The sequence below is a fragment of the Danio aesculapii genome, chromosome 9 (assembly GCF_903798145.1).
Source record: "Danio aesculapii chromosome 9, fDanAes4.1, whole genome shotgun sequence".
NCBI classification, from domain to species: Eukaryota; Metazoa; Chordata; class Actinopteri; order Cypriniformes; family Danionidae; genus Danio; species Danio aesculapii.
This window is the reverse complement of record NC_079443.1, coordinates 323,658-338,184: the sequence shown is the minus strand read 5'-3', so window position 1 is coordinate 338,184 and position 14,527 is coordinate 323,658. Positions and strand designations below refer to the sequence as shown.

The 14,527-nt window shown below is 38.9% G+C and overlaps 1 protein-coding gene across 1 annotated transcript in view; it reads left to right on the top strand.

The window, feature by feature from the left end:
* si:dkey-11f4.7 (piezo-type mechanosensitive ion channel component 2) overlaps window positions 1-14,527 on the top strand; it is a 64,171-nt gene that overhangs the window by 12,918 nt on the left and 36,726 nt on the right. Inside the window, 14 exon segments of the mRNA XM_056466017.1 lie at window positions 477-597; window positions 1,372-1,523; window positions 3,723-3,986; window positions 5,930-6,038; window positions 6,776-6,957; window positions 7,288-7,436; window positions 8,377-8,544; window positions 9,271-9,312; window positions 9,910-9,942; window positions 10,281-10,378; window positions 10,498-10,664; window positions 11,473-11,649; window positions 12,829-12,975; window positions 13,842-14,042. Coding sequence (XP_056321992.1) covers window positions 477-597; window positions 1,372-1,523; window positions 3,723-3,986; window positions 5,930-6,038; window positions 6,776-6,957; window positions 7,288-7,436; window positions 8,377-8,544; window positions 9,271-9,312; window positions 9,910-9,942; window positions 10,281-10,378; window positions 10,498-10,664; window positions 11,473-11,649; window positions 12,829-12,975; window positions 13,842-14,042 — 2,010 coding nt within the window.

The window sequence follows — 14,527 nt, the reverse complement described above, 5'->3', positions numbered from 1 at the left end:
TGGCGTCTGATTTTTAAGATTTGCATAGAAAACATTTTAATTGATGATTAATAAATGATAAAGTGCTTCAATTAAGTCAATAAGGAGTTAAACGTGTTTACTTAGAGTTTATGTACAGCTCTGCACATTCCTCCATCAAGTTTTATAGATCACAACTTTTGCATTAAAGTCTTTTGAGCTGAAATTCTGGAGACCCCAAAGACTTCTTTCATATATTGTAAAAGGGGTCTAATATGTCTCCTTTAAGAGAAATCTCCAGCCGCAGCTCTTATTCTCTCATTTTAACTGCTAGAAAGTGTCCATGTCTTCAAAATGTAAACTATCACAACCCTAAATTTCATTTAAACTGATAACATATCATGACTGAGAAATCAATAGTGTTTATTAAGACGTACTACATTTAACTGGAGTGCAAAATGACTTCTTACAGTGGGAACACTTTTGGTGTGTCTCTCACTGTGTGCTGTCATTTTTAGGCCATGGTGTGGAAAAGGACATGGCAAGACCAGGAAGATTCTGGAGTGAATTCTCTGCTTCTGGAGGACGACTACCCGAATTGCTTTACTTTGTCTCCATATACACAGAAGATCTCTTATGGTACAACAATAATATAAAAAGTCTACATTATACATATGTATTATACTGTACTGTATATAAACAAAAGCAAATATACACAAAACAACTTAAGAATGTAGAAAGCAAGGCCTAAAAATAAAAAAAAGACAAGTATAGACAATTTAAGTAGACCTCGTCTGATAGAAATGCAACTGGATAGCAGATCAACCAGCTGAGAGTTTGGTACAGTGTTGTTTTTAAAAGAGTTCCCAGCAGGATGGCAAAATATGTCAAAAAGGACATTAAAAAATACATCAAAAACACGTCAAATCCAAAACAACATCAAACTGATGCCTAATATTGGTGTCAAAAAATGGCACTTGTTTTTTTCTGTCAATGTTAGCTGTCAATTTAATGTTGTTTGACTTTAGAGTAGTTTACATGTATTGTAGGGAAACAGAATCCAGTGTAAATTTGCAGCTGAAGCTTTCAGATATATATACATATCTGAATACATTTATATATAATGACACACAAATATATATCATCATATATATCATATATATATGTCATTATTTTGGTGGTCAAAAGAGCATCGATGTGTTGATGTCAAATAGACATCGAAGTTTTGACATCAAATCGATTTGCATTGTTTTACATCATGCTTTGTCAATTTGATGTCATTTTGACTGGGTTATAGAAGCCATGTAGATAATGACATGCAAACTCTTAAAATATGTTATTTATATTGTCGCACAGTTGTATGTGTTGTGTTTATTCATATATCATTTGTGTGTTTTTGTGCTAAATACACAGAATATACTGTGGAGAAGGAGAGCTGTGATGGAGGGCATGAGATATTAAATGATGTGGATCCTCCGCCTGATCAGTCTGGACCCAGTGCTGTGGTCCTGCTGGGACAGTTCATCATGAAACAGAGCTATATAATCGCTCTCATCATCACAATGGTAACACAATGTTCGGGTTAAAATCATGTGGCTTCATGACTGCAGAGCTGGATTCTTACGCAAATCATATGCCAAATGCTAAACAATTATTTGCAAATGTGATCCTTGACCACAAACCCAAATCATAAGTACATTTCTTAAAAATTGAGATTCATACATTACACAAACGCTTAATAAATAAGGTTTCCTCTGTAAAAGCTTAATTAATAGGCTTTCCGTTGATGTATGGTGTGTTAGGATAGGACAATATTTGGCAGAGATAAAACTAGTTGAAAATCTTAAATCTGGGGATTCAAAAACATGTAAATATTGAGAAAGTCACATTAGAAGTTGTCTAAATTAAGTTTTCAGAAAGAAATCATCATATGGCCACTTAGCATAGTAGAGTCACGTGTGTATACACAATGCAGAGGGGGAGATCAGTCCATCACACACTGCACCCAGGGTAAGTGGCTTTTACACCGGATATAGAAAGCGCTACGCTATGAAACACATTCAATTGGATGGCTTTCACCGCAGCACAAGGTCAGCAGAGAGCAACTTCATCAAAACTCAGAATACTTTGACTTTGGCCACTGCACTTTATGATGATGTTTACCCATGAGGCCAATAGAAAAGGGGGTCCAAAGAAGTGCAACAAGCAAAAAAGGAACTTTCTGGAGATCTATAATATCAGTCTGAGACCCTAGACCATTTTGAGGGGTGTAAACGTTAAGAATGGTCCTAATGCATTTCCTGTTTTAGATTTTTATTTTCCATAGCTTCTGATAATCCAAACATGTTCACATATTGATAAAAAAATGATGACAGCTGTGTTAATATTAGTTATGACTGAATCGCCTCTTGTTACAGTTCTAAAATAGTTTGATAACAAACAGGGACTGTTCATGGGCCAAGTACAGGAGTGTTGCTAGACATAAAGCTCTACTGGGGCACGTCCCCCCTAAAAAAATAAAAAATAAATAAATAAAAATAAATAAAAATATATATGCACAAAAATATTTATTATAAATAAATAAAAGTATTATTGTTATTATACAATTATTATTCTAAATAATTCATCCTAAATGTAACTGGAAAATAATCATTTAAAATCTTTTGCATAAATATTAATTTCATTTGAATGAAGTTATATAGACAATTCTATTATCTGTTGTTTTAGACTTGACACGTGGCAGAGAATTAGCTTTATTAGGTTTTACCTCCCTGACTGGTCACTTGCTTCATATTAAAAAATCTATGAGAAAGCATGCATAGTAAAGATCACCATCATTTTATTTAAACTTTAGTTTTGTCGACAGCGTGCCGACACCTCCGCATAAAAGACTGTTAATGCCGGTTTTGCAACGCATGAGCGGCGCGTGAGCAGTGGGCATTAGCAACCGCGACTTGCACCAGGAGAAGAGCAGCGCGTCCTGCAGGAGGGGTGTGTGAGGCGCGCGGGTTTGATTTTTTTCTGCGCACATGCGAAGACGCGTCAGTTTGCTTTTTGATTAAAGTACATTGCTTTCACCAGTGTTGATTTAGTTGAAAATAGAGAGTAACATCTTTATTTCGGAATTACCGCTCTTAATAAATACACTTGCATATGAAATAACTGATATCTCAAAGCATTTACTGGGGCACTGGCAATGTTTACTGGGGCACTGGCGATGTTTACTGGGGTCTAGCGATGTCCCTGGCCAAGTATTACCATATTGAAATGGTCTATAGCAGGGGTGTCCAAACTCGGTTCTGGTGGGCCAGTGTCCTGCAAAGTTTAGCTCCAACCCCAATCAGAAAACCTACTCCAAAACTCGTCATCAGATTAGACAGATTCACGTGTGTATTCTTTCATTCCGGTCTATTTTTGGACTTTCGTTAGAAGTCTGTTTTCTCTGACAGCCCAAATTTAGCCTTGTGTTTGGGAAGAGGTCTACTTGAAGACATCTATTGGATTTCTTTTAAACAAAAATGCTTGCTGGGTTAGCTTAACACAGAGTTAGCAGCTGGCCTCTGCTCATATTTGAACAAGAATGTTTTGCCAACAGTGGCTCATTCTGAACACGTAGCCCTCTATACATTTCTGGAGATGGTGAATTATGTAGTCAGAAATACGTACGGCTGCATTTCGGCTTTAAAACGAACGTTACGGGGCACGGTCAGAATGAGCCTGGGTTTCCATTTGCAACTGCACTTGTTTTTCTTGTGTGTGTGCAGGTTTGGAGCATCAGCTATAACTCCTGGCTGACGTTAGTGTTGTTGGTGTGGTCGTGTGTGATCTGGATGCTGAAGGACCGCCGGCGGTTCGCCATGCTCAGCGCTCCTTTCCTTGCGGTCTACGGGACGCTGCTGATAGTAGTTTCGTTTATCAGTCAGCTCCATCTGAAGCATATTGACATTTTCCCTACTGTACCAAAGCTCGTCCTTATTGACTTTGATGCTTACGGTTATCCTGTGCCCTGCGTGCACCTTGCTGCAAAGGCATGTATTCTGAATTGTTTCATATTTCCTTTTTTAAAGCCGTTTCAGATGTTGCTACTCGATTGAATGGGTTGTTATTGATTAGAACTCAATTGAATGGGTTGGTTATTGGCCCACAGATGTGGGAAGGCTCAGAAGGTGATTATGGGGTAAGGTTTGAGGGCATGCCTTGGTCACAGTTGCTCACTCTCAAAAGAATAGATCACTGGAACTATCAAAAACATGCATTTACCCTTACAAGAGGTACTGGAAACATCAAACCAGAGGCAGGACAAGGAGTGGTGACAATATAACACCACATGATGAACTCGCCACACTTACCGTCTGGTCACTCTGGGCTTTGTCTGTGCAAAATTCTGTTGTACGGCGCGGCGAAAAGGGGTGGGATTAAACAAGATAATTAGACATTCAAAAAAGCGAACGATGGCTCCATGTTTTAAATTTCTGTCCAGAGAGGTCATGTTTGGATCCTCGATTGGTCTCACGCAGTCAAGTGATGCGATTTCGCAGGTCAGAGTTCCCCAAGCACAGCAGCAACATGCGAAACTTGACGCATGACCTTGCGTTTCCGGTTTGACGCATCCTCATGCGTATGAATGGAAGTCTATAGGAGGAAAAGCCCAGTGTGACCGCAGCTTCAGGGGTATAAATACACAAGACATGATTAAGCTGAATACATACTGCGGTGCGACACAGGTGGAACTAATAAACATTATCAAACGGCGGGAAAACAGAACAAAGGAATCACATGACAGAAACAGAAGCACATGGAAACACAGCACATTGGGAATCACATGACACAAATACAAGGAACACAACACAATGACAACACCCAAAATCATGAAGGCCTTCTGTAAAAAAGCTGAAGTTTGATATGTTTGATCTGGTGTCCTGCTCATTGCCCAGTCAGAGTTGGGTTTAGGGGTGAGGTTTGGAGACATCATGTTATACATTTTCGATCTTTTGTCTTTGTCGTTCCCTAGTAAAGGTTGTGTTTAGGGGCATGCCTCCTTTTGTAATCGGAAGTTTAACTTTTTCTTTCTGGCATCTTGCTCATTACCCAATGAGGGTAGTGTTAGGGGACATGCCTTTTTTTAACATTTCATAAGGTATACCCTTTTTGATCTGGTGTCTCGCTCATTCCCCAATGAGAATTTGGTTTTATGGGTAGGGTTTGAGAACATGCGTCCTTTTAAAAACCATAAGGTTTACATTTTCAATCTGGCGTTCTGCTTATTCCCCAATAAGCCTTGGGTTTAAGGGTAAGCTGTGGGAGAATGTCTCCTTTTAAATCCTAAGTTTTATATTTTTGATGTGGCATTTTGCTCATTCTCCAATATGGATTTGGTTTAGGTATGGGGTTCAGAGGCATGCCTTCTATTTAAAATGAGAAGCTTTAGTTTAGGGGTAGTGCGGTGGGCAGTGGGTAGCGCTGTTGCCTCACAGCAAGAAGGTCGCTGGTTCAAACCTCAGCTGGGCCAGTTGCCATTTCTGTGTGGAGTTTGCATGTTCTCCCTGCGTGGGTTTCCTCCGGGTGCTCCGGTTTCCCCAACAGTCCAAAGACATGCGGTACAGGTGAATTGGGTAGGCTAAATTGTCCGCAGTGTATGAGTGTGAGTGAGTGTGTGTGTGGATGTTTCCCAGAGATGGGTTGCAGCTGGAAGGGCATCCGCTGCGTAAAACATGTGCTGGATAAGTTGGAGGTTCATTCCACTGTGGCGACCCCGGATTAATAAAGGGACTAAGATGAAAAGAAAATGAATGAATAGATGGTAACCGCCATCTGAGCCAACTAGCAGCCTACTGGCATTCTAGCCCATTTATGAGCTGATAACCACTGATAACAACCCATTCAATGTAGTGACAGCATCTGAAATGGGTGTTTTTAATAGACATGTTGTATTGTCCCATACGGGCTTTAAAACTCAATGAATTCTTTGCAGGTTTCTTATAGTTTTAGTTTCTGGATTTTGCTTAGGCAACGGCTGATAGAAAAAAACGAAGAGGAGTTACAGAACGAGGACGAGCTAAAGGAAGTCAAAGTTCACGCACGTATGAGTTCAACCTTTATGTTTTTAAAGAAGTTTAATGAAACGTTGATTAAATGTTGGTAAGATTGATTGGTTAATGTTGATAAAAAGTGGATAAAATTATTATTATTATTATTATTATTATTATTATTATTATTATTATTATTTTATAACCATGTCTAGTAAGAAGTATTAATGTAAAAATCTGAAAAACATCAGGCTCAGTGTGGCGCTTCTCAAACAAATCTGCATTTTTTTTTTTGATGGTGAGATCCAATGTGGCACAATGGGTAGCACTGTCGCCTCACAGCAAGAAGGTCACTGGTTCGAGCCTCGGCTGGATCAGTTGGCAATTCTGTGTGGAGTTTGCATGTTCTCCCCATGTTGGCGTGGGTTAACTCTGGGTGCTCCAGTTCCCCCACAAATCCAAAGACATGCGCTATTTGTCCATAGTGTATGTGGGTGAATAGGAGTGTATGGGTGTTTCCCAGTGATGGGTTGCAGCTGGAAGGGCATCCGCTGAGTAAAACATGTGCTGGATAAGTTGGCGGTTCATTCCGCTGTGGTGACCCCTGATTAATAAAGGGACGAAGCCGAAAAGCAAATGAATAAATGAGATCCAATGAGCTGAGCACCAACATGTTCAATTGTTGAGCTGAAATGTGTGGAAGTGAATGATACTGGAGTTATCTTCAGGAAAATCTTACCTTATAATGGATATATCATGTTAATGTGTGTGTGTGTGTGTTTCTGTTCTAGGTGACAGCAGTAATAATTCTCCAATAATTGTAGTGTTGGGATCTTTAGTGAAAGGCATGTTGGTCAAGTACTGGATCTTCTGCTGTTGCTTCATGTTCTTCTTTGTCAGTTTCTCGGACAAAGTGGCGGTCTACAAAATCCTCTACATCTGCTTGTTCCTGTTTGGTGTGGTTCTGTATGAGGTACGTGTGAGCCTATTCTAAGCCAGAGATTCCTGATCTATGATCTTGAAGAAACATCCAAAACTCTTAAGCCTTGTTTCCTGTGTACAAGTCCATGGTACAGTTTTTCACAGTTCATTTTCAATGGGAGACAGCGGTGCTCATACACACAAAATCCTGCCAATTTCACAAGCACAGCACACATTCAATTCAAGTTTATTAGCTCTATAAAACATGTGTGGTATCTACTAGAGATAACTAAAATGATCAATCTAGCCTAAAGAAATCTCTTTCACATCTGTCTCATTTCAAAACAAAGTGTTTGTGAGCTGTCGCGACTGTTGTGTCCAGGTACATTACGACAAATGGAGAAGTCAGCTGAAGTATTTCTGGGCAGTGGTGGTCGGATACTCCATGCTGGTGTTGATCCTGATCTACATCTACCAGTTTAAAAGTGTCTGTAAGCTGTTTCAACAGATATTAGGCCTGTCAGAGGAGAGGTAAACACACACCCTGAGCGTATCTACTGTATCAGAGTTTATACACTGATGCGACGTGACATTATTCAGTTCATCTTTATTTCTATAGCGCTGTTTACTATGCAGATTGTGTCAAAGCAGCTTAATGTAGATGAACAAAAGAGAGTAAAAGCCATAATGCTTCAGATTTCACAGCAGTTCAGGCAGGCAGGAGAGTAGTGATGAATGCTGGTGTAATTCCCCTTCAGTAGGAACTATGACGTGTGTCCACCAACACTTTGGGAGATCGCTAGATGACCAATCTCCCAAAGTGTCAGGGAATGTGGGTTATGTTCATAACAGGGACAATCTAGTTCAATTGAAATGGCTTCAGTTCAGTTTAGTGTAAATGTTTATTATAATCTAATCAATTTCAGTTAGTGTAAAAACTAATTAGCGTTGTCATCAATGACATTATATCACTTTAAAAAGAATAAATGCTCTGAATACAATAGCATATGTAATGATGTTTTGGGTGCATTTATTATTCATTTGGGCATTTGGAGCATGCTTGTGGAATGTTCATCGATGAGAAATTTGTATTCACACTATTTTCTATAATATTTTACCTTCTTTTTGTCTTAGAAACTATTTTATAATATTATTAGCCTCCTTAGTAGCTATTTTTTCAGATTATCTACAGAATAAACCACTGTTATACAATGACTTGCCTAATTAAAATGCTCACATAATGTTAACCCTTTAAAATGTCACTTTAAGCTGAATGCTAGTATCCTGAAAGATAACCAGTATAATATTATACACTATCATCATGGCAAAGACAAAAGAAATCAGTAATTAAAACGATGATGTTTTTAAAAATCCTTCTCTCGTATGAAATATATTTAAAAGGATTTAAAATGCACAAGAGAGCTAATAATCTGTCCGTGTTTATGTTCATCTGAAACTTGTGTGATCGCAGGCTGCGCGATCTTGGACTGGAGCAGTTTGACACGGTTGAACTCTTTGCACGAATCTTACGTCCAGCTTTCTTCCTCCTGGCCTGCATCCTTCAGCTGCATTACTTCAACTCGGACTTCCTCTCTCTGACTGATCTGAACACAGTTACGACAACCAACAGAGCAAAGAGGTGTGTCAGAAACACTCTGCATTTATGTCTAAACAGCTTCTTTATTACTAGAAGATTTAAAGCTCCACATAATCGAGTGCTGTGATGATTATGGTGAAGGTTAAAAACACACTCTTACTCCAGCACTTAACTGTCTTTGTTCCTCTGTATAGTCAGCTCTTGTTGTGTGTATTGCCTCTTCATGTTGAATCACTGAATGTCTCCTCAATTGTAAGTCGCTTTGGACAGAAGCATCAGCTAAATGACTAAATGTAAATGTATAGTTTAGTCATATTTTAATTGAGTAACTATCTTACAGCAGTGTTTCCCATTACACTGGACTGAAAAAGAAGGATTCAAAGATGATTCCTTGAATATACACATTTTTTAAGTTAAGAGGTTGTAAACAATCTATTTGGGATCAAATTGAGTTAAACATTACAAGCTTTTATTTATTTGGTTAAATTCAACACATATCAATTATTTGCATCAATTTTGCAGACATCACTAGAGTCTTGTTTCTAGTCCAAATATCTAAATCTTCCTAAATCAACAAGCATTTTCTAGACAAGTAATAAATATAGTCTTGTTCAAAAATAATGAGTCAAAATGAAGTGAGTTTTTCCTTAAAACAAGCAAAATAATCTGATAATGGTGTTAGAAAAATAATCTGTCCAAATGAAAAACGCTATTAACGATAGGTTATTTGAAATATAATAATAAATATTATATTATTATTGATTTCAGAGAAGAAGACCTGAAAGAAACACTGAAGGGGGTTTTTGACATGTGAGTATTTCACTTTTAACCAGATTTAATTGCTCATTATGATCAAGCAGTACTGATTGATTAATTATGTGATGTCATTATACTCATGCGCTGATACCGTTGAAGAGAAGGGACCATTTCAAGTAAATAAGGGCATAGAGATGAGCTCTTCTCAATTGAAAGTTCTTCAGTTGCACCCTTCATAAGATCCCTTCAAATGGATCAGTTTTGAACACTTTTGACACCTCAATATGGTGGACATGTTTGTTTATACTCTAAAGCAGTGTTTCCCAACCCTGTTCCTGGAGGCACACCAACAGTACATATTTTGGATGTCTCCCTTATCTGACCTATTCATTTCAGGTGTTGGAGTCTCTTCTAATGTTCTGCTGAGTTGATTCAGGTGTGTTTGATTAGGGAGAGGTTGAAAATGTGGACTGTTGGTGTGCCTTCAGGAACAGGGTTGGGAAACACTGCTCTAAAGTGCCTTTCGGAGTGTGATATATCTCCTTTAAAATTCACCGCTAGTTTGAGGCCTCGTCCTGATCCTGTTTTCTCGTCTCCTCTCCATATTATCTTTGTGCTCCTTTAATAAACTCTTTCTTTTATCTCCTGCAGAATGAAGAAAAGCTCTGAGAAGTTGAAGAAATGGTAAGCGGCTCATTTAGGGGACTGCATGATGCAAAAGTGAGATTATTGAGCCACAACGTCGCAGATAGAATCTTAAATTTCCAAATCAGGACACTTAAAGAGCCAAGCCAAAACCACTAAACAGTGAACACTCATAAGTGCACATCTAGATCAGTACACCACTATAACATCATGCAAATCACAGCGCTAGAAGACATATTTCACCATTTACTCACACTTGAGTGGTCTTAAACTTTTATTTGTTGAACACAAAAGGAGATATTGTGAAGAATGTTGGGGGGAAAGCACTTATAGACATGATGTATATGTAGGATAGCTTGTTCTATTCTCCATTAAAGGCTGAAGGACGGGCAGCTACGAGGAAAACAAGCCGATCAAATGAACTCCTCATCTTCCACCTTGGATGAACATCAAGAATTCGATTCGGAGGATGACGGTTAGTATTACCACCTGAAGAGTTTGCTTTAAAGAGCACCACATACACCAACACAATCCATTTGATCTGCAGTTAAGTAAACGGATCCAGCAGGTAAAGCAGATGTGTGTGTGTTGCAGTGCCGGTGGTGGTGCAGCAGTGGTTGTTGGTGTTGGAGCGGCTGCACGAGCTGATCCTGCGTTTCGTCCTGCTATTATGGAGAGTTCAGGAGCTGTGCTGGAGGTTACTGGAGCTCCATAGCTTCAAACTCGTCTCTACCGGCATCATCTGGGTGTGTGTGAAGGAGGTAATGCACCAGAAAACACACACTAATCTCACTCTTTATTTTAAGGTACAGGTCTCACTATTAAAGGGGAGCTATTATGCAAAAATCACTTCATAAGGGGTTTAAACCCAGTGGAGTGTGTGTGTGTCAGCAGTGTGTGAATATCTCCAGCAGCCTCTAATGCTCAACAGTAATTAATTGTATTTGTTCTAATCAGACTTGATGAGTGAAACACTTTGATTGACATTCTCCCTTTGTACATGTCATTAGAGGGGGAAAGCCCCGCCCACTAGTCTCAATCTCATTAGCATAAACAGCAGCTCTGAGTGAGAAGCAGCCGTCTGTCCATTAGCCATTAGAGTGTTTGAGCTGCTGAAGATAATGTCAGCATACACTCTCAGAAATAAAGGTACGCAATCTGTCACTGGGGTGGTACCTTTTCAAAAGGTACACATTTGTACTTGAAGGGTCCATATTAATACCTCAAGGGTACATAGACTGTCTTCATAGACTGACTTTTGCTCATTATTAATAGTAGTAGTTGGGCTTTGAGTAAGATTAGGGATGTAGAGTAAGATCATGCAGAATATGTGCTTTGTAAGCAAGGGATAAAGTGTATCCGGGCGGTTGTTATCACAGAACGAAGCCTGACAGGTTTATCAGCAGCCCAATGCGAAGCTGAGCACTGTAAGCGAGAATTGATCCTTAAACTAATGCAATGTGTGTGTGTGTGTGTATGTGTGTGTGTGTATGTGTGTGTGTGTGTGTGTGTGTGTGTGTGTGTGTGTGTGTGTGTGTGTGTGTGTGTGTGTGTGTGTGTGTGTTTCAGGTATCACTGATGAACTTTGTGTTTTTGGTGTTGTGGACATTTGCTTTGCCGTATCCCAAACTGCGGCCTGTGGCTTTCAATGTGTCCTCCGTGTGGGCGTGTGTGTTGGTCGTCTGTAAAATGATGTACCAGCTGAAAAGCATCGAGCCATCAGAGTATTCACCAAACTGCACTGCTGTAAGTATTGTTTATTGCTTCATAGGAAAACTATCTTGATAACAGTTACATGAATGAATTAGACCAATTAGGTTAAATCAAACCTTGCTATGTATGGTAGATATGTAATAGATAAAGTACATCCAAGAGGTTGTTATCACAGAATAGAGCCCCACATCTTTATCAGTTACATAACAGAATGGTTTATTCTGCAAAAACAACCGCCTGGGTGTTCTTTAGCCTATTTATTACATGGCCACGCTCCCAATTATTAGACACAAAAAATTACTCGAAGCTGTATTTGTTTATTAATTCTTTAGTTAAAGTAAAAATGAGAAACTAAGTGCAGTAAACCCTAACCTACAGATTATTTCAGACGGCACCAAACAGTCGTGACAGGTATAAATATGATTGTGAAGGTATTCAGTGATGGTCAAGATGATTTTGAGCTCTGTGTTATTCAGCGGTTGTTATCTGGGAATAACAGTCCTGATATGTTAAAATTGACCAATCAGAATCAAGTATTCCAGACAGCCGTGTAGTAAAGCATGTTAACCTGTTGAATGTAGGTGATTCTGGCTTGGTTTTTGGCATGGTTAGGCAGATACACACTGTACAAATATCTGTTAATGAACAGTTTCTATATATTGTGTGTTTAGTGTGTATTTGCGGTGGTGAACTGCATTATGGGATGTTGATCTCTGCTCTGTCCACTTCTGATGGTGTAAATTCAACTCTACAGTTTAACAAAGAGACTTTTATTGACATTTTAGTGGTTTAAAATAGTATAAGAGATATAATATGTAGAGAAATAAGTGTGTAAGAGAACAGAGAATGAGCTGCAGTTTATTACAAGGCTTCTGTAGTGTAATATACAACACCAACACACACAATATAGCACTGCACACTATTACACATGTGCAGAACACACACTTTACACACTGTTCAAGGTTAAAAGCTGCTGGAGGAAAGATCAAGATCTCATAATGCAACTCAGAGGCAGAAATAAATGGGGAAAATAAGAAATAAATGAATGAAAAAGGGAGAAGAAAAAAAATAATTTATTAAGGAATAAATGTGGAAAATAAAATATATAAACATGAACCACAAAATACAGAAACTGCTGATTTACAGATGTTTTTACAGTGTATATGTCCATAATGTTTCAATCTTAATGTAATAATCTGACCTCCCCCAAAGCGTCTGTCTTCCTCCAATGAGAGCGGGACTCTTGATGTGCCAGCTGATCTACTGGAGAATTCAGTTCTGTATTCGGCACCTGTGGACCCTTTGATGTGGGTCGGCGGACTGAAGAAGTGTGAGGATCGCATCCTGCCCTGCCTCTGGGTATTCTGATTACTGTTATTAACACAATGAACACATTATTACTATCATTTAGGTTTAATATTTATTTTACATCAATTCTTTTTTAAATATCACACCGTAGATGATGGTCTACGTGAAACTGATCCTGTGTCAATTTTATTAACCCCTGTGTGCTGTTGGGTCATTTTCATCTACTCTGGGCTGATTTTGAGGCTTAATTTGGCTCTGTGTTTAAGCACATTTTATGATTTCTCCTGACAAATCTTATCTTAACACATATTTTGGGAAACTGCTTTAAAAATGTTCCAAATCTCAACAACACACTGGAGAAATGACTAACCTTTCCTTATGTTGGGGCTGTTTTTGCCCCATTCACTTCCATTATATTCACAGTTTTTGATTGTAAAGCCATGACAGCATATAATCATGCATTCTTGATTCTTGTTGGTGGTTTTCCCTGTTGAGAAGAGGGACAGTGTGTCATTTTATTGTTGATTATGGGCTTTTACTGCTCTACAATGGACAATTAGTAGTTAAAAAAAGTCCAATAAAGTGCATTATGGATGATGATTAAAATTGGCGTGTGACTAAAGGTCTCCTGTCGTGAATCCATATCAAATATCTATAATCAATACTTTGTAAACTCATTTTTCTGTACCTTTCATTGAGGGGCACATACAGCGTTTACTACACAGAGCCGTAGGTCACTAACAAGCAATGCAAACAGCTGACATTATCACAGAACAACTATCTTGATTTTATTTTTGTCTAATTAATTACGCAGTTTAATAATCACTTCCAACTAAATCTCTAATGTTGACTGAAGATGCTAAACACTAAAGAAAAGTTTTCCATTGACCGATTTATTGGTGATTCCATGTGAACAGAATCACCTGTTGATTTTAGGTCTGCTTGTGGTGGATGTGACGGTCCATCGGCACCAGCTCCACCACCGCCTTCAACACGGCCTAAAAACAGCAAACAGCAGCATCATATTTCAGGCTGTCACGCACCATCACCTGGACCACGGCATCCTGCCCTCCATCAGATATTTTCTTAATTATTTCTTCTACAAGTTTGGTTTAGAGGTAAGTCAGGTTAGCTTGCAGTTGTTGAATCTTGTATGCTGCTTAAACGGTGAAATCTCCTTTACAGGTGTCACGATCGCCAGCAATCATAACTTCATAAATCGCTGGATCTCACTCCCAATCCTTATAGACTACAAATCTGCTTGTAAATGGACTACATATTCAGTCATGCCACACACAAACTCACACCTGCTCCAAGTCTCTACTGATTACACTCGCACCACCTGAGGATCGACAAAGACTGATTACAAACACCATTTAAGCAGCACACACACTCACTTCTTTGCTGAGTCTGGTTTTCTGTAAAGTGACAATTCAACGCGTTCTCCTAGTCTTGCTTCTCCATGTTTTGATCTTTGCCTTGTTTACCTAGTTCTCACTGTTTGCTGCCTGCCTTCCGTTTGACCACGATTCTGGACTGCCTTTATACATCTGTTTGCACCTGTGTTGACTATTGCTTACCTGACTTTGATTAAACCTGCACG